This window comes from Peromyscus californicus, unplaced genomic scaffold, assembly GCF_007827085.1.
Source record: "Peromyscus californicus insignis strain IS unplaced genomic scaffold, ASM782708v3 Scaffold_4__1_contigs__length_199733344, whole genome shotgun sequence".
In the NCBI taxonomy this organism is placed as follows: domain Eukaryota; kingdom Metazoa; phylum Chordata; class Mammalia; order Rodentia; family Cricetidae; genus Peromyscus; species Peromyscus californicus.
This window is the reverse complement of record NW_026294562.1, coordinates 144,668,399-144,690,988: the sequence shown is the minus strand read 5'-3', so window position 1 is coordinate 144,690,988 and position 22,590 is coordinate 144,668,399. Positions and strand designations below refer to the sequence as shown.

The 22,590-nt window shown below is 42.5% G+C and overlaps 1 protein-coding gene across 5 annotated transcripts in view; it reads right to left on the bottom strand.

The window, feature by feature from the left end:
* Window positions 1-432: 432 nt before the first annotated feature.
* Gabra5 (gamma-aminobutyric acid type A receptor subunit alpha5) overlaps window positions 433-22,590 on the bottom strand; it is a 103,623-nt gene continuing 81,465 nt past the window's right edge. For all 5 annotated transcript variants that reach the window (XM_052762753.1, XM_052762749.1, XM_052762751.1 and 2 more), the window contains 4 exons: window positions 22,437-22,580; window positions 18,922-19,074; window positions 12,657-12,868; window positions 433-1,663 (listed from right to left, as the gene is read on the bottom strand). In XM_052762753.1, the coding sequence (XP_052618713.1) occupies window positions 1,361-1,663; window positions 12,657-12,868; window positions 18,922-19,074; window positions 22,437-22,580 (812 nt within the window). In that variant the 3' untranslated portion in view covers window positions 433-1,360. The remainder of the gene's footprint in view (window positions 1,664-12,656; window positions 12,869-18,921; window positions 19,075-22,436; window positions 22,581-22,590) is intronic.

Below are 22,590 nucleotides of genomic sequence, written 5' to 3'. Positions count from 1 at the left end.
ACAGCTGAAGGCAGCTGCAGAGCTAGGATCAGCAGCCACCATCGGGCCCATAAGAGAGGTTGGTTGTATGGCCAGGACCAGCAGTCATCAGATCTACAAGGAAGGGAACAAAGCCAGGGCAAAACTATCACCAGGCCCATAAGGGAGGGTACAGAGAGAGACAGGACCAGTAGTCACCAGGCCTGCAGAAATCACCAGAAATGTGCTGAGGGAAGCACACTGAGATCCGTGGCAGGAAGAGGTACTGGTTGTACCTGTCTATGCTTTCCATGTCAAGAAGTATCCTCGCTAAGCCTTCCCCTGCATAATTAGGTTGGAAAAGTGGGGAATCACCCACTAAGCAAAGCAAGTTAATATGAGATTTTATGTTATTTTCAGGAAGTTAGTTAATCAAACATTGAGTTTAGATTGTAAATGACATATGCTCATACGATCAGTTCGTTTTTTTTTATTTTTTTTAATGAACATTTAAGATTCATATACAAAAGCTAACAGAGCGATAATCCAATCATGAAATATGTACAGGGAATTAGAACAGAAAATAACTCAATTACAATTTCTCAGCACTGAAGTGGCAACAGGGGGAGCCGGCGTTTCAGAGACAGTGGGCAGAGTGCTGAGGCCAAGAACGACCATGACCTTGTGGCTTTAAGGTTTTAAGTTTCTTGTCTTTCTTAGTCGTTATTAAGGTTGTAGAAATAAATTTATTTTCCACAAAATCAAAGTTAACTTTGAATCAGTTCATTTTTTTCCCCTGGGGGAAATATTTGATCTGCTAATCTAACACACTATGTGCTTCTCATTAAATTTGTCTGCATAAATGTTTGCTTATTCTATTTCTTAATGTCGGTTCATGCAGTATTTTACTAATTTCAGAACAGGAAGTGTTAAAGGCAATTAGTACTGGACTTAAATGTCCACAGTTTGCTCTTCATGGACAGTGTGCACCCCATGATCTTTGCAGGTGTCAAGTTGTCATGACTGGGATTCCTGAAAATGTTTTGTCAGCTGGGAAAAACGGTATGAAATGGCATTCGAAGTAGAAAAACATCATAGACTTGGAACAGTTAAAAATATACTTATCTTGTTTGTAAACTATTGATGTTAGGGTACTGAGCATCTGAGTGTCAGTCATTGCCTGCCGTTTTTCTAGAAGGTTGTTTGCTTTATCTGTTAAGGGGACATCTTTGAAACATCTGAAGTTACACGTAGAAACATCAAGGCAATATTATTTGTACATATTATTAAACATGCAAAATTTCCTGAAAGACCGCGCCCAGCCAGTCTCTGTGAGCTTGGGCTCTCCTCCGTTCCATTTCTCTGGGAGTGTATTTTCCTGGAAGCTTGGGTCTTCCCTAGCTTACTTTGAAGAGGTGGCCCCTTTTATCACGGGCTCTCTATTCAAATACGTTGCCCAGTAAACTAAGTTGAAAGTGCCAAACAAGATAGGGAACACAATCCGGGACATTTTGTCGATCTTGCTGATGCTGTTGTACGTCTTTTTACTCTCAGACGTCTTCTCTTCAGCAGGTTTCACTGAGGCTGAAGATGCATTCCCAGTCCCTGCTGGCAGCTGTTCCTTTGGGATGTTTGGAGGGTGAGTCAACTTCCCAGTTGTAAAAGCATTTGTTGACTTATTTAGTTTGAGTTCACGTTCTTTTTTCTGCAAAATATGATAAGAAGATAAAGATATGTCACCTTTCAGCTCCTCTTAAAGGTCTCATGGTCTATCTTCAGAAGAGATAAATGAACATGAACTCAGCCCCGGCAGAGGGCAGACTTCCAGAAACTTGCAAGCCTAGAATCTCAGAGTCAGCAGATAGATGTGTCTTGTTGACATTACTGTTTGGTATTTCTCAGGAACCTAGTGTAATCTGAATTAAGATCTCTCTGGCACCACACAGCAACAATCATTTCTTTAAGTGTGTCTAGGGGAGTGAGTACTCTATGTAGTTTGCTATAAGAAACATTCTGAAGACTGGCCTAAGGAGAATTAAAGGGAGAATGATTAAAAATGGCCACTACAGTAAATAGTCCTTGGTTCAAGGTGTATCCTGAGAATCAGCCATGCTGCTGCTTCCAACAGCACTCCATCCTTTTATTGTTGAGTAGTATTTCTTTTAAGAATGTATAACTATTTGTCTCCCGTTGATGGGCACATGTACTATCTCCAGTTCTGACTATTCTGGATTCAGCAACTGTCAACACTCTTCTTCACACTGCTCTGATTTTGTCTTTCATTATATATGAAATTTTAGAACAGTGAATAAACTTTATGTGGAAATATTAAAACTGTTGTTACATTTAGAGAGGTGAGGACAGACGCTGTTTAGAAAGAGATATGTTGAGCTTCCTAGAAGCTAATGATTTGACAGGGATTTTTGGGGGACACAGGATTGTGTGTTTGCAAGAACTCAACAAAGATATGCCTAATGTTTGTGTACTTCAGTTTGGGTAGATTTTCCTCCAAGAGAATAAAATAAATAGTAAACTACACTGAACTCTTGTTAATAGTATGCATGAAATTTATTTTTATATATATAAAAATAAAACGGATGATGGATGAAAATAGATAAATGAACAGATGATAATATACAGATGATAAATGGATGAATAGATGGGTAGATGATGGATGAATGGATTATAGATTTATGGATGAATGGATGGATGCTAAGTGGATGGATGAATAGATATATTTGATATGTGGACTGTTATAACATGAGTATAATATAAATATAATAAAATGTTATCAGAAGAAATAGAAACATTTTGAAAATTGATGTATGTTTGAAAATATACATAATGAAATGCTGGTTTGAGGTTTTCATTTCAATTTCATTATTAAAACAACATCATCTCATTAAATAAAGTTTAAGTAAAATATAGCATTGCAAGTTATGGAGAATACAGCAGCCACTAAAGATGTGAAAAGTAACAAGTAGAGAGTGGAGGGAATGGGAGTGCAAATGAGAATAAAGGAAACTCAAGTGCTGAGCCAGATGCAAGAAGTATGGGACCTCCTAGAGACCACAGGAAGGCAGAAGGGAGGGAAGCAGGGCATGCCTCTGAAAACCATCATGTAGGCTTCATGCCAGTCTTCCAGGGATTAGTAAGTGTGACTAACTGCTCTGAATAAATAAAATTTATTTAAAAAGTAAAAATATTTTTCTCAAACATTTTGAACTGTGGTTAGTTGTATCAAAGTTATGGGACCTGCAGACCTGGACAGCCAACCACACTGCTGTGCCATGGTGCCATGTGATGAGCATGAGAAGGGGACAGAAACAGAACAGGACATAGTTTGCAAAGAACTTAGAACAAGTCCAATATAGACTAGTTGCCCCTACAGATTATATGCAAAGACTAATTCCCAGGTGTTGTTTATTACTAAATCAAGGCCAGGCTGTTTACATCAAGACTTAGTCCTTGCAGTAGTAGCTCCCTTTCTGCAGGTACTCTGACCACTCAAGGTTCAGCCAATTGTTTACTGACTGTGTAGAGCTATGTGAGAATTTGTGTCTACATTCCTGCTGAGCTACTACTGGCCTGGCTCCAGACAGTGGCACCTAGCCCTAATCCATCTTTTGTTTAACTGATACCTTTTGTTTGTCCTATGTGAGTCTTGTCTCAGAGTCTCCTAAGGATACAAGGCCTATGCAAAACTTGGGTTCAGGAAACCCAGCAAACCCTGGTACCTGACAAATCAAGGAATTTGCACTTGGCACTGTATTTTTGGGATCTCCTTTTAGGTTGTTTTGAGCATATGGAAATCAACTGGACTCCCCACCACTCATGCACAAACCTTACCAGCCAGAACAGACATTAGATACTCAAGTGAGGCTACAAAAGTCAGGAGAACAGGTGCAGGCCATACCAGTCAGAACAGAGGCCCCCCTGCTGCACCAAAGGCCAAGCTAACCACCAGAAGGCCAACTCCCAACTCGGAAAGAGACTGACAACTAGACCAGAGGTTACACCAGTTGCCAGAAATTCAGGCCATAAAGACTAGGAAACCAAAGAGGAAACAGAAACCATGGAACAAAACACTCAACAGAATGCAAGAGATGGAAGAGAGAATCTCAGGCACTGAAGATACAGCAGAAGAAATATATTCATTGGTCAAAAAAATGTTAAATATAAAAAACTCCTAACACAAAATGTCCAGGAAATCTGGAACACCATGAAATCACTAAACATAAGAATAATAGAGATAAAAGGAGGAGAAGAATCTCAACTCAAAACCAGAGAAAGTATGTTTAACAAAATCATAGAAGAAAATTTCCCTAACCTAAAGAATGACATGACTATAAAGGTACAAGAAGATTACAGAACACCAAATAGATTGGATCAGAAAATAGAGTGCCCCCCATCATATAATAATCAAAACACTAAACATACAGAACAAAGAAAGAATATTAAAAAGCTACAAGGGGAAAAGGCCAAGGAGCATTATAAAGCCAGACCTATAAGAATTAAACCTGACTTCTCAATGGAGACTCTAAAAGCCAGAGGGCCTAGTCAGATGTCTTGTAGACTCTAAGAGATCACAGATACCAGCTCAGACAATATACCCAACAAAACCTTCAATCACCATAGATGGAGAAAACAAGACATTTCATGACAATGTTAAATTTAAACAATATCTATCCACAAATCCAACCCTATGGAAGATACTGGAAGGAAAACTCGAACCCAAGGAAGTAAACTATACCCATGAAAATATAAGCAATAAATAATCTCACACCAGCAAAACTCAAAGAAGGGAAACACACACACACACACACATACACACACAACACACACACACATGCTACCACCACCACCACCACCAACGTAATAACAGGAATTAACAATCAGTGGTCATTAATATATCTTAATATTAATGGACTCAATTCACCAATAAAAAGACAAAGGCTAAGAGAATAGATATGAAAGCAGGACCCATCCTTCTGCTGCATACAAGAAGCACACCTAAACATCAAAGACAGATATTACCTCAAAGTAAAGGGTTGGAAAAAAATTTTCCAATCAAAGGGACCTAACAATCAAGCTGGTATAGTTATCATAATATCTAACAAAATAGACTTCAAACCAAAATTAATCAAAAGAGATTGTGGTGGTTTCAGAGAGAATGACTCCCAAAGGAAGTGGTACTATTAGGAAATGTGGCCTTGTTGAAGTAGGTGTGACCTTGTAGGAGGAAGTGTGTCACTGTGGGGGCAGGGTTTGAGGTCTCTTTTGCTCAAGTTTCACTCACTGTGACACTCAATCTACTTCCTGTTGCCTGTATATCAACATGTAGCAACTTCTTCTCCAGCACCATGTCTACCTGCATGCTGCCATGTTCCCCACCATTATAATTGACTAAACCTCTGAAACTGTAAGCTTCTGCCTCAGTTAAATGGTTTCCTTTATAAGAGCTGCTATGGTCAGAGTGTCTCTTCATAGCAATAGAAACCCTAACTAAGGCAGAGATGGGAAAGGATATTTCATACATATTAAAGGAAAAATCCACCAGGATGATATCTCAATTTTGAACCTCTATGCCACAAATACAAAAGCACTCATATTTGTAAAAGAAACATTACTAAAGCTTAAATCACACATAGAACCCCACAAGTTAATAGTAGGAGATTTCAACACCCCATTGTCACTGATGGACAGGGCTGCCAGACAGAAACTAAACAGAGAAACACCAGAACTAACAGACATTATGACTCAAATGGACCTAACAAATATCTACAGAACATTTCACCCAAACATAAAAGAATATATCTCTTCTCAGCACCTCATAGAACCTTCTCCAAAATTGACCATATACTCATTCACAAAGCAACTCTTAGTAGACATGAGGAAATTAAAATAATCCCCTGTATCCTATCAGGGCACCATGGATTAAAGTTGGATTTCAGCAATAGAAACAATAGAAAGCCTACAAACTCATGGAAACTGTACAACTCTCTACTGAATAACCACTGGATCAAGGAAGAAAGAAGGAAAGAAATGAAAGACTTCCTAGAATTCAATGAAAATGAATGCACAAAACACTCAAATTTATGGAACACAATGGAAGTGGTGCTGAGGAAAGTTCATATGTCAAAGTGCCTCCTGCAAGAAGAAATTAGAGAATTCTCATATCAGAGACTTAGTAGCATACTTGAAAGCTCTACAACAAAAAGAAGCAGACACACCCAAGAGGAGTATACAGTAGGACATAAGTGAACCCAAGGTTGAAATAAATAAAATGGAAAGAAAGAGAATAATACAAAGAATCAATGAAACAAAAAGTTGATTCTTTGAGAAAAATCAACAAGATAGACACATCCTTATCCAAACTAACTAAAAGGTAGAGAGAGAATATCCAAATTAACAAAATCAGAAATGAAAAGGGGGATGTAACAACAAACGCTGAGGAAATCCAAAGAATCATTAGATCATACGTCAAAAATCTGTATTCCACAAAATTGAAAAATCAAAAAGAAATGGACAATTTTCTTGATAGATACTGTTAGTTATTTTGCAGCGCTCTTACCCTGCGAGGAAATGTCACGAAACACGACAGAATCTGCTAACGAGTTTTATTAAGATAAAAGGGACAGACGAGTGAGTGCCCAGGCCTGTGGGAAAGACGTGTGTAGAGAAGAAGACAGCCGGTAATATGGTGCTGGCTTATAAAGGCTGGGCGTGCACAGGTCGACATAACTCCACGCATGCGTGTAGATCACATGGCTGCGGTTGTGCGCTCTTACGCAACCGTGCAAAGTCACAGATCCTGGTCACATGAGATGCCTTGACCCGGAAATGGCTATTTTGACCTGGAACTGGCTAGGGGGAAGTGTCTAGGTCTGCCAGGCATATGCAAACACGCCCAACTGTGGGGGCGTGTTGTGAATCCATCAGATACTACTTACCAAAGTTAAATCAAGATCAGATGAACAATTTCAATAGACCTATAATCGCCAAGGAAATAGAAGCAATCACTAAAAGTCTTCCCCCTCCCCCCCAAAAAAAGCCCAGGGCCAGATGGTCTTAATGCAGAATTCTACCAGACCTTCAAAGATGAGCTAATACAAATACTCCTCAAATTATTCCACAAAACAGAAATGCAAACTCCATTAGAATGCTCAACTTCATATGGAAAAACAAAAAACCCAGGATAGATAAAACAATTCTGTACAGTAAAACAACTTCTGGAGGTATCACCATCCCTGATTTCAATCTGTACTACAGAGTAATATTAATAAAAATCCCATTGGCATAAAAACTGACAGGTTGATCATTGGAATCAAATTGAAGACCCAGATGTAAATCAACACACCTATGGATACCTGATTTTTCAACAAAGAAGCCAAAATTACACAATGGAAAAAGAAAGCATCTTCAACAAATGGTGCTGGTCTAACTGGATGTCTGCTTGTAGATAAGTGCAAATAGATTCATATCTATCACTCTGCATAAAATTCAAGTTCAAGTGGATAAAAGACCTCAATATAAAACCAGATGCACTGAACCTGATAGAAGGGAAAATGGGAACGGCCTTGAACACATTGGCACAGGAGAAAACTTCATGAACAGAATACCAATTATGCATGCACTGAGATCAATAATTAATAAATGGGACCTCATGAAACTGAAAAAGCCTCTGTAAGGCAAAGGACACCATCAATAGTACAAAAAGGCAGAGGGCTAATATTGAAAATATGTAAAGAACCCAAGGAACAAAAAGAACCCAAGGAACTAGATATCAACAAACTAAAAAATCCTATTAACAAATGGGGTACTGTAGCCAGAAGTTTTCTTAGGTCCCACCTGGCCCTACAGTCCTGCAACAGCTTATAAAATAATCACTCATAGGCTTATACTAATTATGAACTGGATGGCCTATGGCAGGCCTCTTGTTAGCTAGCTCTTTTAGTTTAACTCAACCCATAACTATTAATCTATGTATCGCCACATGTTTCTGTGGCTTTACCTGCATCCCATTACATGTTGCTCCTAGGATGGCAGTCTGGCATTTCCTCCACTCCACCTTTCTCTTTATTGTCTCTCTCCTTGGATTAGCCTATGGTAAGGCAGCTTAGAGGCAGGCTGGAAATCCAAGCAGATAAACAGAGAGAAGAAAGGAGAGGAGAGGGAGACACCAGCAGCCACCAAAGGAGAAGCAAGACGCCAGCAGTCTGGAAACACCACGGCCATTGTGGCAAAAACAGATTAATAGAAATGGGTTAATTTAAGATAAAAGAGCTAGCTAGCAAAAAGTGTACCATAGGCCATACAGTTTGTAAATAATATTAAGTCTCTGAGTGATTATTTTGTAAGTGGTTGTGGGACTGTGGGGCCAGGTGGGACCGGAGAAACCTTCTGGCTACAAAGTATAGATCTAAACAGAAAATTCTCAACAGAAGAATCTCAAAGGGCCGAGAAACACTTAAACGTTCAATATCGTTGACCACCAGAGAAATGCAAATCAAAACAACTCTTAAATTCCATCTCACACCTGTCAGAATGCCTAAGTGTCACAAAAACCCAAGTGACAGCTCATGCTGAAGAGGATGTTGAGCAAGGCAACACTCCTCCATCGCTGGTGGGAGTGCAAACATGTACAGCCCCTTTGGAAATGAATATGGTAGTTTCTCAGAAAATTGAGAATCAATCTACCTCAAGACCCAGCTATACCAATCCTGGGCATATACCCAAAGAATACTCCACCATACTCAAGGACACTTGCACAGCTAAACTATGTTCATAGCAGCTTTATTTATAATAGCCAGAAACTTGAAACAACCTAGATGTCCCTCAACCAAAGAATGGATAAAGAAAATGTGGTACATTTACATAATAGAATATTAGTCAGCTGTTAAAAACAATGACATCAGGAGATTTTCCTGGCAAGTGGATGGAACTAGAAAAGATCCTTAGTGAAGTAACCCAGACCCAGAAAAACAAACATGGTATGCACTCACTCAAAAGTGACTATTAGCCATAAAGTAAAAGAGAACCATGTTACAACCCATAGACCCAGAGAAGCTAAGTAACAAGGAAGGCTTAAGGGGGGTACATGAATTTCACTGTGAAGGGGAAATAAAATCAAGATTGACAGTGGAATGGGGGAGGGGTCTGGAATGGGGAATATGGGGATGGGAATGGAAGAGATTAGATGCTGTGGAGGATAGAGGAAGAGAGTACTGGGACAGACAACTGGAATCTGGGGGCATCTCTGGGATGAGCTAGAAACCTAGAGCAATGGAAACTCCCAGGAATCTATGAGGGTGACCCTAGCTAAGACTTCTAGCAATGGGGCCTATGGAGCCTGAACTGGCCATCTCCTGTAACCAGGTAAAACTTCCTGTGAGCCACAAACCCTTAGACCTACAATTTGTCCTGCCTTCAAGATGGACTGGGGTAAAAATGGCAGAGGAATTGTGGGAGTGATCAACTAATGACTGGCACAACTAGAGACCCTGAGAGGGATCTCCCCTCTGAGGACTGGGACCCAGAGGTGGGATACCCGAGGCCTAAGATAGAACTAAAGAGGAATGGAAAAACCAAGAGTCAATGTAATGGCTCCTAGTGATATTCTGCTATACTCATAGATTGATGCCTAGTCTATCTGTCATCAGAGAGGCTTTATCCATCAACTGATGGAAACAGATGAGGAGACCCCACAACCAAACATTAGGTGGAGCTTGGGGAATCCTGTGCAAGATGGGGAGGAAGGATTGTAGGATTCAGTGGTGTCAAGGACACCACAAGAAAACTCACAGAAACAACTAATCTGGGCTAATAAGGGTTTACAGAGACAGAACTGACAACCAGGGTGCCTGCATGGGATTGATCTAGGCCCTCTGCATGTGTGTTACAGTTGTGTAACTTAGTCTTCTTGTGAGAGTGACTCCTAACAGTGAGAGTCGGGAGATGTCTCTGATTCTGTTGCCTGATTTTGGGACCCATTCCTCCTACCAAATTGCCTCATCCAGCCTAGTCTTACTGCAACTTGATATACCATGACTGGCTGATATCCATGAGATACCCACTTGTATCTGAAGAGAAACAGTGGAGGAGGAATGGTCGGGGGAGAAGCTGGGAAGAGGGGAGGAAGGGCAAACTTTGGTTGGGATGTAAAAACAAACAAACAAACATGGCCAGAGTCACTCTCAGACAAGACAGCTGCCTAGAAAAGGCTCAAAGCACATGAACCACCTAGAAGAAGCAGACACCAGGCAGGCTGCTTGGAAGATGCTTCAGCCAACTGAACTAACTGGAATGGACACTTCCAAAGCTGTTGAGCTGTCTGCAGGCGGTGTAGTGTGCTCAAGCTTTCCAGCTTTTGTAAGCTGTCACCCATGGATGTTGATGATTCAGCTGCCTTTGAGTCAGCTATGCTCCTGTAAGCAACTCCGCACTCATACTCCTTTAACCCCAATATAACTCATTGGTTCACTATGTTGGTCTTTAGAGCTATATGCACCTTGGTCTCTGCTTCCCTATTTGGAGTGAGTGATGTTTGTTAAGGTCACCAGGAAGAATGTCACTCCAAACTACATGTCAGCCAGTGTGGCAGAGGCATCACTTCCCTACCATGTCCTCTGACTTGCTTCAGGGCTTCACTATGGGTTATCTGAGGCTCTACTGAGCCTGCACACAGAGCAACATCATCTTCTGCCTCATCTCACGCCTTCCTTCTTTCTCAGGGATAGGAAATAATGGAGCACATAGCCTGTTTTCTGAGTTCTTACAGTTTTCTCTACTTCTAGTAATAATCACCTCACAGCAACACCACTAGGGTGTCATTATCACTCAGTCCCTGGGTCTTACAGTGTGCCTGACCTGCGTGGTAGCATAGTTCCACACAAAGAGCCTTCCAGCATTGGGGTAGGGCTCAGCACTGGAGAACAACTCATCATCTTGAAGTTCCATAGGGCTGACCAATGCACAATGTGTGTGGGGTTAGCCAGTCCATGTTTTCTTCATTTGCCCCACCCCAGGTCCTCACACAGACCTACAAAAGAACAGTTACACGGAACCTGAACTGGTGGTGTCAGCACTGTATCTAACAGCATGCTATCTTGCTATCTGCCCAAGACCTCACAATCCACCTGGACTCAGAACTCAGGAAGTTTGATTGTGCAAAGGCATCTCAAGAGCATTTCTTCTTAGACTTGACCAACTCCAGTCTATCACCATGTAGCCCTTAAAAGTTCAGGAAGCCAGCAAGCCTTTATCTTCCAGTAACATGAGGTAGGTTGGTTAGCCCTATCTTTCCACATTATTCATGTTTCTTCCCCACAAATGGCCTTCTTGACTGCCTTGGCTACCCTTTATAAGTCTCAAAGTCCGAGGACACTCTGTCTCTACAAATGTTTCCCCAGATCCCCACAGATCAACCACAACAGCTGAATCATTTGTGTCTCCCTAGACCCTGAAAACAAACACAAATGGGTACTGTGAAGAAGCAACAAGCATTGGGGTTAGTGCTCTGGACAGACAGACATCAAGTGAGCTCAGATGAAGGAGCTCGGTGTTAGCATATTTTCATGAACTTCCAGTAGTGAGAACTTAGCAGGTAGGCTGTGGTACACCTCCAAGCAAGATTCCTATTGTCAGCCCCTCACTCTTGTTTCCCAGTTCCTGCAGCCCTGTCCTCTTACACAGCCAAGTGGACTTTGAGGTATGACTGTTAATAGCATAGGACATGGGGGATAAAATGCTGTACTTGGAAAAGAGGACAGTTCATGGTAAAGTCAAGAAAAGAAATGTAGTATCCAATCCCAGACAAGCAAGGGCTGAAGGTGGGGGAAAACCAGATGAACTCCATGGGATGAGAGCGCCCAGGTTTGCCAGTTGCTGTGGTTCAGGACAGCTAATTCTATTCATGCATAACCCTGTCTGAACTCCTTCCAGGCTTATTTCCCAGTGGGAAGATTAAGATTTCCTTTCAAACTTCCCCTGGAAGAACTGACCTCCCCTTCTCTTAGCACCAAGAACTTGCTTAAGTATCTGCTCTGTGCACAGTAGGATTAGCAGGTTATCATTGGTAGTTTTATTTTCTGGGTACACACATTTTCTCTCTCTCCCGAGGAAGCAATTCAGCCTGGGACCTTGTGCTGTTCTTTAGATTTGGGCAAAACCATGTGTGAAATATGCAATGAAAGATCATTTGACAGTGTGACGCTTCACATCATTATGCATGCTCACAGCCTGAGTAGGTCAAATCATTTCCTTGGAGCACTGGGTCTTTTGGCTGATGGACAACTTCCATTAAGCTGTCCATCCTCTTCAGGGCATGATGACTACCTCAAAGAAGACATAGCACATGCAGGGCTCAGGGACAAAAGAACATGCTGTAGTGTGAACTGAGGTTAAAACCCTGACACATCATCCCTAGAGAGTTAGGATTATTTTTACAAAAATAACCAGTTTGAATATGAGTAAGTCGAAGCCACTCACTGAACACCAGACCTTTTACTTGAAATTGATTTAAAATAAATTAGACCGTCTGTAAGGACCTGCAAAAGCCTTGCAGCTGAGTGGAAGGATCATTCTGGAGGGAGAGGCGGGAAAGGAAATCCCTTGTTGAAAATTTGGACCCAGAATTAGACCCGATTTCTTTGGCAATGGAACCCACCAAAAAAGGAGGATAATAAGCCATCTGTTACCTTGATTTTGGCTGCTTCCAGGGCCTTCTTGCCATCCCAGGCCCATCCTCTCTTTGTGAAGTAGTTGACTGTGGCAAATTCAATCAGAGCAGAGAAGACAAAGGCATAGCAGACCGCGATGAACCAGTCCATGGCTGTGGCATAGGCCACTTTTGGCAGCGAGTTCCGGGCACTGATGCTGAGGGTGGTCATGGTCAGTACTGTGGTCACTCCTGCTCAGTGGGGAGAGGGGGAGACAAGGAGAGGCAGAAGACAACATGGGAACAGGGACCAGTGTTCTTTTCCAGAGCTCCCTCCCTGAACATGACAGAACTTTAGCCTGGACTCTTTCTTTAGCCTGGACTGACTCCTTTCTCCCTGAATGTGTCTGTGATTATAACATTTTCTGCAGCAAAAAAACGTTACTTAACTAATTGCTCCCACTGTCCCCTTCTCTATAATACAAGTCAAGGAGGGCCTGCAGTTTTGTATGATTTCTATATAACTATGCTCTCTTTATATGGACAGATGCTTTGGATGAGTGGTATGTCTCTGTGGGACTAAGGCAAGAACCCTGGAAAAGTGGCAATGATCTTCACACAGGACTTAGTGTGCCTCATAGAGATTTTCTGTGTGCCTTGTAAGCAGTGGGCGGGGACAAAATGATTCAGTGTGTTCCTTTCTTGTACGCTGACCACACAGAGATGTTGGAGATACCTGGGTATCACTGCACTGGGATGGGAACTTCACTCCTTCAAAGCAGAGGCAATATCTGCTTGAGCCATTGTGGCTGTAGAGACACTGAAGTGGCTTTACAGGAAAGCCAGGGTGCTTGGCTTTACAAGGGGAGATCTGTGTTACCAGACAAGTGTCTGCCTCTGACCTAAGCTACTAAGGGTGTACTGTACCTACCATGCAGGAAGAGCTGAAGAATTACAGGCACTTAGCAGTGTACCCAAATTCCCACCTTGTGAAGAAACAGCCTCTGTTTCTGGAGTCAGGATTGGGGACTCCTACAATCTAGACAGTCTCTCTTCTTCCACACTTTTGTGATGTGGACCCGCGTATGGTATATGGCTGAAATGTACCTGTCATGGGTCAAACTGTGATGCCCTCCAAATTGGCACACTGAAGTCCTAATCATAGCTATCTAGGATTGTGACCTTATAAGGAACTAGGCTCTGAAGAAGCAATAACATCAGCAGTGTGGGCCCTAATCCAGTGTGACTGACATTCTCTAAAAGAGGAAATTCTGACTAAACATGCACATAGGGCAAACACTAATGGTGTGCAGGCACAAACCCCAGGCCTACCATAAGCCAGAGCAGACTCCTGGATCAGAGATGGTTGTGGAATATTAGTTAACGATGTATTACATTCTTTTATGCTGTGGAATATTGGTTCAATGATGCAAAAGTGTGTCACATTCTTTTATGTTGCATTTGTTTAACTCTGTGAAGCTGTGTTACTTTGCCTGTCTAAAACACCTGATTGGTCTAATGAAGAGCTGAATGGCCACTAGCTGGGCAGGATAGGAATAGGCAGAGCTGTCAGGCAGAGAGAATAAATAGAAGGAGAAGAAGAGAGAGGGAAAAGAAAAAGGAAAAGGGGAGGAGGACCCCAGGGGCCAACCACCCAGCCACACAGCCAGCAGTGGAGTAAGAAGTAAAGAAAGGTATATAGAAGAGAGAAAAATAAAAGCCCAGAGGTAAAAGGTAGATGGAATAATTTAAGTTAAGCAAAGCTGGCTAGAAACAAGCCAAGCTAAGGCCGGGCATTCCTAAGTAAGAATAAGTCATCATCTATTTATTTGGGAGCTGGGTGGTGGGCCCACAAAGAGCAAAGAGTTAAAAACAAAAACAAAACAAAACCTACAAGAGACTCCCTCAAGTTTCAGTATGAACCCTGCTAGCATCTTGTTCTTGGATTCCTACCTTCCAGAGCCACAAGACAACAAAGCTATGTTTCTAAGCCGGGCACTTTCTACAGAAGTCATGTGAAACTAGTACAATGGAACACTACAGAGCAAATGGTGGGCCAGCAGCTAGAAGACTTGCAACTCACAGAACATGGAACCTATGTAGAATTAATGCCTAGGGAGACATTTACATTGTGATTTTTCTTAGCAATCCACTCAATGACTTATGCTGAGGAAATAGTTCAGTGCAGATGCTCAAACAGTCCTCTTCTCAGGTATTTAATGTTTGAACATGTGCTGGGAATCTCCAAGAGGAAACAGACTATTACAGGTAGTATTGTTCATGCTTTGCCCTACCTAAGTAATAAATACCTAAAGAGTTTGTTAAGTCCATCAGCTTAGTGAGTGAGTGCCTCCTGGCCATGAACCAATCCCCACACCTTGATTACATATTCTAAGTAAAGTCATGGTAAGGAAGTTGATAACCGGGAGTAGAGTGATGACCAGGAGGCCCAGGACTCTTGGACTTCTTATATACCATCAAGATAAGGTGCATGTCAACACCTTCCTACTGAGGAAGGAAAACTGTAGATGTAGGAGCTAGTGTGAAAACTGTACTTCATATGAGCCTATGTTGTCACGACTAACCTGCAAAATTGCTTTTAGCATACCTTCTTAAGTGGAAGGAGAGTGAGTGCTGTAGGTTAGACAAATCTCAGTCCAAAGATCCCTAGTGTTAAAGGTTAGGTCCTCAGCCCCTGGTGGTGGAGAGTAGCATAGAGTTTTCCAGTCATGGGAGGGTCATCCCCTAAAAGGAGATATTGGGGCCCAGCTTCTGTTTGTCTCTGTCTCTTTGTCTTTCAGCTTCTCTATGCCTGTGGTAGTTTCAATATAATTGGCCCCCATAAGCTCATAGTAAGTGGCACTATTAGGAGGTGTTGGTGTGGCCTTGGAGGAGTTGTGTCACTGTGGGGGTGGGTTTTGAGGTCTCATATATGCTCAGGCCATTCCAAGTACCTCAGACCATTTCCTGTTGCCTGCAAGATGTAGAGCTCTCAGTTCTTTCTCCAGCACCATGCCTACCAGCATGCTGCCATGTCCCATCCTACTAGGATGATAATGAACTGAATTTCTGAACTGTAAGCCATCCAAGTAAATGTTTCCCTTTGTAAGAATTTGTAGAGAGCCGTGCACGGCCGCGCCTCAAAGATAGTGCCGGCATCCCGCTTCTGCCTTCCCGATGGCAGGTGTTCTCTGGGATAATCAACTCCTTATTTGGCTAAGGCTAGGATCTGGCTTGCTTCCGCGCACCTGGATCTAATCTGGTTTGCTTGCGTATGTCTGACCCAATCGACATTGTCCACGTGGCACTACGGGGTTGGTTGCCCAGTGGCTATAAAGGGCGTGGGCTGGCTTTCCCCGGGGTCAGAAGATTGTTCAGGGTTCCTGAATAAACTGCTTGGAGAAGAGCCTGGTGTTGCGTCTTCCTTGCTGGTCGAGGCGGACCCAACAAGAATTGCTATGGTCATAGTGTCTCTTCACAGCAATAAAAACCCTAACTAGGACAATGTCTATATCTTTGACTCTCACTGTTCTTGCCTCTCACAGTCTGTCTCTCCATCTATCTGTCTCTGTCCATCTTTCTGCCTTTGTCTCTCTCTGTCTCTGTCTGTCTGTCTGTCTGTCTGTCTGTCTGTCTCTCTCTCTCTCTCTCTCTCTCTCTCTCTCCACACACACACACACATACACACACACACACACACACACAAACCATGAGGTGAAGATGTTTGCCATGGTGTGTTGCTTTGCCACAGGCCCCAAATCAACACAAACAAATGGCCACAGACTAAAAATCTCTAAAACTGTGAGCTAAAAGAAATCTTTTCTGTGGGATGTCTTTCTGTACGCTGTGAATATGTGTTGCTCTGATTGGTTGATAAATAAAATGCTTATTGTCCAGTAGCCAGACAGAAAGTATAGGCAGGGAAAGCAGAGAGGAGAATTCTGGGAAGAGGAAGGGAGAGTCAGGAGTTGCCAGCCAGATACAGAGGAAGCAAGATGACAAGGCAGAATTAAGAAAAGATACCAAGCTACATGACTAAACATAAATAAGAATTATGGGTTAATTTAAGTGCAAGAGCTAGTCAGTAACAAGCCTGAGCTAATGGCTGAGCAGTTTTAATTAATATAATCCTCTGTATGTTTACTTGGGGGACATGAATGGGAGAGATTTGTCCCAACCAACGGCACACCAGGATATAGGAAAACTCCGAACTACAAAACTTTCTTCTTTTAGGATTAGTAAACACAGGTACTATGTTAGAGTAACAGAAAGCCAGCTAGTACAGGGAACTTCAAGGTGAGAGAGAGTCAAACCATCCACTGAATACAGCTTGATCCTGCTGTATCTAATATCTTAGGGACACATAATGATGGTTTTCTAGATTGTTCTTCAATAGTATCATTCTTACATTGCCATTTCCTCTGAATTGAAACATTCATTTCTGGGAGACCCATAAGACTCAGAAATTTGCCTCAGAAACTTACAAGTCTAAGGAAGCTTGAAATTTGTTAGAGTCACAAGGCCCTTCCTCCAGGTTTTATAAGCAGAGAACAATTGTTAAGGAGGGGAAGTTCATTATGGAACTGCCTGCATGTTGACAAGGATACAGCTCTCATGTGTCATCAGCTTGCTTCTGTAAGTAAACTCCCAACTATGATCCTGTAAGTTACCCTGATAAGATAAACTCACTGGCTCACCAAGATAGGTTTGAGTGGAATCATTTCTTTGGTCTGTCATTGTCTCACCTGGGATGAACAGACATTTCTCATGCATCCAGGAAAAGTCATTTGTTAGTCATCATTTAGAGTCTGCTGAGGGCAGGTTCTGGGACCACCTCAGATTTCCAAACCCACAAACACTTGAGCCTCATATAAAATAGCACAGCCTCTGCATAGAACCCTCAGACAGTCTCTTATATATAATGACCCATATCTAGGTGCCTTACAATACCTTATATAATGTGATCATCAAATAAAGCATCTCTATACTATTTTTTAGGAAATATAGCAAGAAAAACAGTTTGTACATGTTTAGTACAGATGTGATGGCATTTCAAATATTTTCCACCTGTGGTTGGCTGAATCTGAGAATGCAGTACCTACAGTCACAGATGGCTGGAAGTGTGTTTCCATACTACCATATGGAGAATGTAATAGTGTATATACAATGGAATGAATGTATTTTGTGGAAGATCTTAGACTGGGGTGCACACTTCAAAGGGAACCACATGAAAAATCACAAATACCTGATTGGGAAAATACCACTGTGTCCAGCCTAGGAGTGTAGTTTGGTGGTAAACTACTTCCCTACCATTCACAAGGAACTGGATTTGATTTCCAGTGGAAGGGAGGTAGGAATAAAAAAAAGGGGAGGGAGGGATGCTTATAATTTCACATCTTCAAAGGGTATTCTAATGATGAAAGGTCTTTAAAACGGAAATAATTATTAAGCAGAACAAATTTTACTCCTAAAACTCTTGTTCAAAGAGAAATCCTATTTCTTAACTTTAAAAATTTAACTACTTGTTCAATTTATTTCCCAGGTCACAGTGGATAGGCCCTAATAGAAATATGATAACTATACTAGCTAGCTTCCCATTACAGTCACAAAATACCTTAGATAATTAACTTAAAAAGAAGAAATGTTTGATTTGGTTTACATTTCGGGGGTCTTAGGTCATGGTCAGTTGGTTCTGTTGATTTGGAGCCTGAGGTAGAATATCAGTCATGGCAGGAGCATGGAAAAGAACAAAGTGTCTCACTTTGTGATGACCAAGAAGCAAAGAGACTAGAGACCCACAGTCCTCTTCAAGGCCATAACCTTAATGATTTGACTTACATGAGACTCCATCACCTAAAAGTTCCAGCTCCTCCAAATAGTGCCAAGATAGGGAAATGATAAAACAATTGCACCAGCATCTTAAACCTGAACACCTGGCTTCCAGAAGAAGCACAGAGTATTCTACAAAACAGATGTTCTAAGAATTGAGAACAGCGTGGTGCGGTGCAGCACATCCTAAGCTCTTGAGACACAACTTCACTTAAAAAAATCCTGTTGCAAAAGAAGAGCTTAGCCAGCTGCCACCCCACATAGCCTCTGCTCTCCCTTTCCTCTTATATAGCTCAATATAAGACCCCCTAGTCCCTAAAAGAAGTGCTCTAACTAATTGCATGGCGTGAGCCATTCTCAGGTTTTCCTGAATAAACCTGTCTGCCCTGATGAGCCCATTCCCATCTCCCGGTTCCCTTTCTGCGATGCTACCTAATAAGGATCATGCCTTTAATACACAGTTCAGATGTACTCACCAAAAACTGTCCTAGCTGGAACAGATTCTCGATTTAGCCAAAAGGACACCTGGGATAAGATGACTGTCATGATGCAGGGAAGGTAGGTCTGGATGACAAAGTACCCGATCTTCCTCTTCAGGTGGAAATGTGCAGTCATGATTGTGTATTCACCTGCAGATACACAAATCATGGAGATCAGTTCTCCTCCCAGGGTCAGGGTTACTGCCCTCCCCAGAGGAGTTCATAATGCTCCCTTCCTTTGCCTTTAATCAAACTAGTGTTTATTTGGGTTATTTGTTTAGGTAGCTGGTAGCAGAGGGTGCCTGAGCTGTTTTTAATTTCATTTTCGTTGTTTGCTTAATAACTTTTTGAGAACTTCATACAAGAGCATTGCCTCATTTCTGACCCCCTCTTCCCATGTCCTCATCCGAAATTCATGATATCTTCTTTAATTATTATTATTACAGTATGAACTTGCAAATATGTATATACAACTTACTGTGTCTGTTTAGCATTGTGTGTGTGTGTGTGTGTGTGTGTGTGTGTGTGTGTGTGTGTCCAGGACTGACCAATGGGATTGAACAACCTACACAGGAGCTCACCTCTGGAGGAAACTGGCTCTCCCTCCCTCAGCACCCATTGACCACCTGGAGCTCTTCATCTAGGAGTGGGAATTTCCCTGTCCATGTTGTTATGTCAATTGGTGTCATCATATGCTGATATTATTCAGGCGATTAATGCTGTTGAGAGTACATCTGTGCAACATCCGTGTCATATGCAGAACACACTTTCATATCAGAGTAGGTGTCCAGGACTTCTGGGTCTTACGATCTTTCTGCTTCCTCTTCCATGATTGTCCCTGAGTGTGGGGGTTGCTTTTGAGATGTGTCAGTTGGGATTGGGCACCATGCAAGCTGCCTGATTTTATTTGTTTGTTTATTTATTCTTCTCTCAAATAATATATCCCGACCACCACCTCCATCCCTCCCAGTCTCCTACACATATCTCCCCTCTCCCCCAGATCCACTGCTTCTCCATTTCCTTCAGAAAAGAGCAGGCCTTCCAGGGATATCAATGGAACATGGCATAACAAGATGCAATAAGACTAGGCACAAACCCTCATATCAAGGCTGAATAAATCAACTAAACAGGGCTCGTAGGGGCTCACAGAGACTAAAGTGGCAATCATGGAACCTGCATGGGTCTGGGCTAGTTCCCCTGAATACAGGCTGTGATTTTTTTAGCTTGGGGTTTTTCTAGGACTTGCTGCCTGGCTTTCTTAAAGGTCATTTCATAAGCAAATCTTGTGAACCCCAGCCTCTGAAGGGCCCTTGCTGGTGCACGCTTTTTTAGGAGAAAATCAGATTTATGTGTTTCATTAATCCCCCGTCAATCTGTGTCATGCTCCCTGCCCCCACCCCCTCACCACTTTGCAGGTTATAGCAATCAGGATCTGAGGATTTAGCCTTTGCAGATAGAAATCAGGCATCCAGTGTCCTGCTGGGGATGAACAGATCCTCCTTATTTTCCAGCTGTGGAGCTCCAGGGAGACAGGACGGCTACTGTCTGCCAAGGCCTGGTGCTTTCCCAACCCAGGAAGAGAGGGAGAAACAGCCACACAGGCAGGCCACAGATCTGGGAAGCTCATCCTATCTGCTACCCAGCAGAGAGACGGCCCTTTGTTGTTCTAAACTAGATTTCTTGGGCAATGTCCCATTGCCTTCTCTGGATTTGCTTGGCTGTGTGGGAGGCAAGTGGGGATCTTCCATTTTTTGCTGAGAATGATGCCGTTCTAATGGTTAACTGGTAAGGAGCTGAGGTGGGAGGGCTGTGGGTCTATATGTGAAGTGAGGTTTTCTGGATAAGTGTGTGTGTGTGTCTCCCTAGAGATGGGAGGGATGCTTTGAGAAGTACAGGCTGTGAGATGGTCTAGAGATTTCATCAATGAGTAGTACAAAGCTTAAGGGATGGGCTGTTGAATTACTATGATCATGGAAGCATAGTCTTAGAGAGGTTTCTGGTGCAAACTCCAGTTGTTTGGCTTGCCTATAAAGGGGTAGTAGACAGGGCATTGGCATGTTGGAGGCTTCTTAAACCAAAACCCGTAGCTTAGCAAGGCTGCTACAGATGCCCCCAAGACACGTGTTTATGATGTCACAGGTCAAAGAGAGGTTAAAAAAATGCCTTCTTACAGAAAAGGAGCCAAAGTTCTAAGCAATGCCTACACATGCTGGTGCTTTTCCAATAGCCTGCAGCTGAGAGCAGATGAGAGGTCAGGCAGGCTTTCAAGCAGAAGACAGAAAGAGGGATAGAGATAAAGGTGGATGAATGTCTAGTAACAAGGTCTAGTTCCTTTGAAATGATCAAATTTTGTTTCTCCGTAACACTTGAAGACAAGAAATGCCATTCAAAATATAGTAGGATATGAAATTACTATCCTTTCAATTCTTCTTGTCTTTATTTTTGAATTACTAGTAACAGAAATGGAAAATGCTTTCAAAATGATGTCTTTATAGAATATAGGTTGGTACAGAGCTGCTGCTATAAAATGTTAAGGAACTGTATGAAAGTGTTTCCAAAGGAAGCACCCTGTATCAGCACCCCAAATTCTGCTACATACCTTTCCTTTCATTTCTATAAAACCAGATGTGAAATTCTACTTCCTCTAACTGTGGCATGGTACTCCCCTCTCAGGCTCTCTCTATCACTCAGGGATGCCTAGTGCTATGGGGTGTTGATGGGTAGGACCCTGCCCTGGCAGGTGCATGTGGTATAAAGAAGAGCATGTCTGTGGTGTTGTGTGTGTATCCTGCCAGCTGCTTGACTGTGAACAAACAGTAAGCTAATCAAAGGCATCTCTGAAGCTCAGAGCGCATTTCCCAATCATGACTTGGTCCATCCCTTAAGACTTTTTCTCTTCTGTTATATGAGGAAACAGGTTGCATCCCTCGTTTGCCAAGACCACAACCTGGTGATAGCTTAGGCCATGCTGGCCCTCAGCCAGGGGAGGTGATGCCATAGAACTTCAAGGTTGTGCAGGTCAAGTGCATGGTATTCCTTTGGGCAAGCTAGACAGCCCTACAGAGACAAATTGGTGTATGTGTGTGATTAACTGCATCTGTCTTCTTGTTACCACCTCAGCCACTCATTGTCTTCTGCTAGTTTAGTTTCCCAGATTCAACCACAGGGAAACCTGAGAAGTTCAGAGAAGGAAACGGGGGAACAGCCAGTAGGAGGCATCCCCCTCTTTGCAGAGACTACCTTGTTTCTTAGGAATGGCGAAGGATATTATATAAGTGGATCACTGGGCCTCCAGACAGGACCTATATGTACAGCACAGTTGCCACATGCACCACAGATCAGTACCCTCTCCATTCCCAGGTCACTGCAGCTGGTGCCCCTTTGTCAAGCTTCAAGAGGGTCTACAGGAGCCAGAGTAGTTACATGGGGTCTGTAGTCCTGCAGAGTAGGACATGGAGCCATGAAAGGTGTGATGCTCCTTAGCCCCAGGCAACAAGTCAAGCATCTCATACCTGTGCTAGTGCTGATGTTCTCAGTGCCTACTGTCTGTCCCATGAGGTGGTACTGGTTGAGGCGGGAGCCATCTTCTGCCACAACCACAGACTTGGTGGAACCATTGGTCCAAACATAGACGACTTCAGAATTAGGGTAAGCATCTGTAGGGAA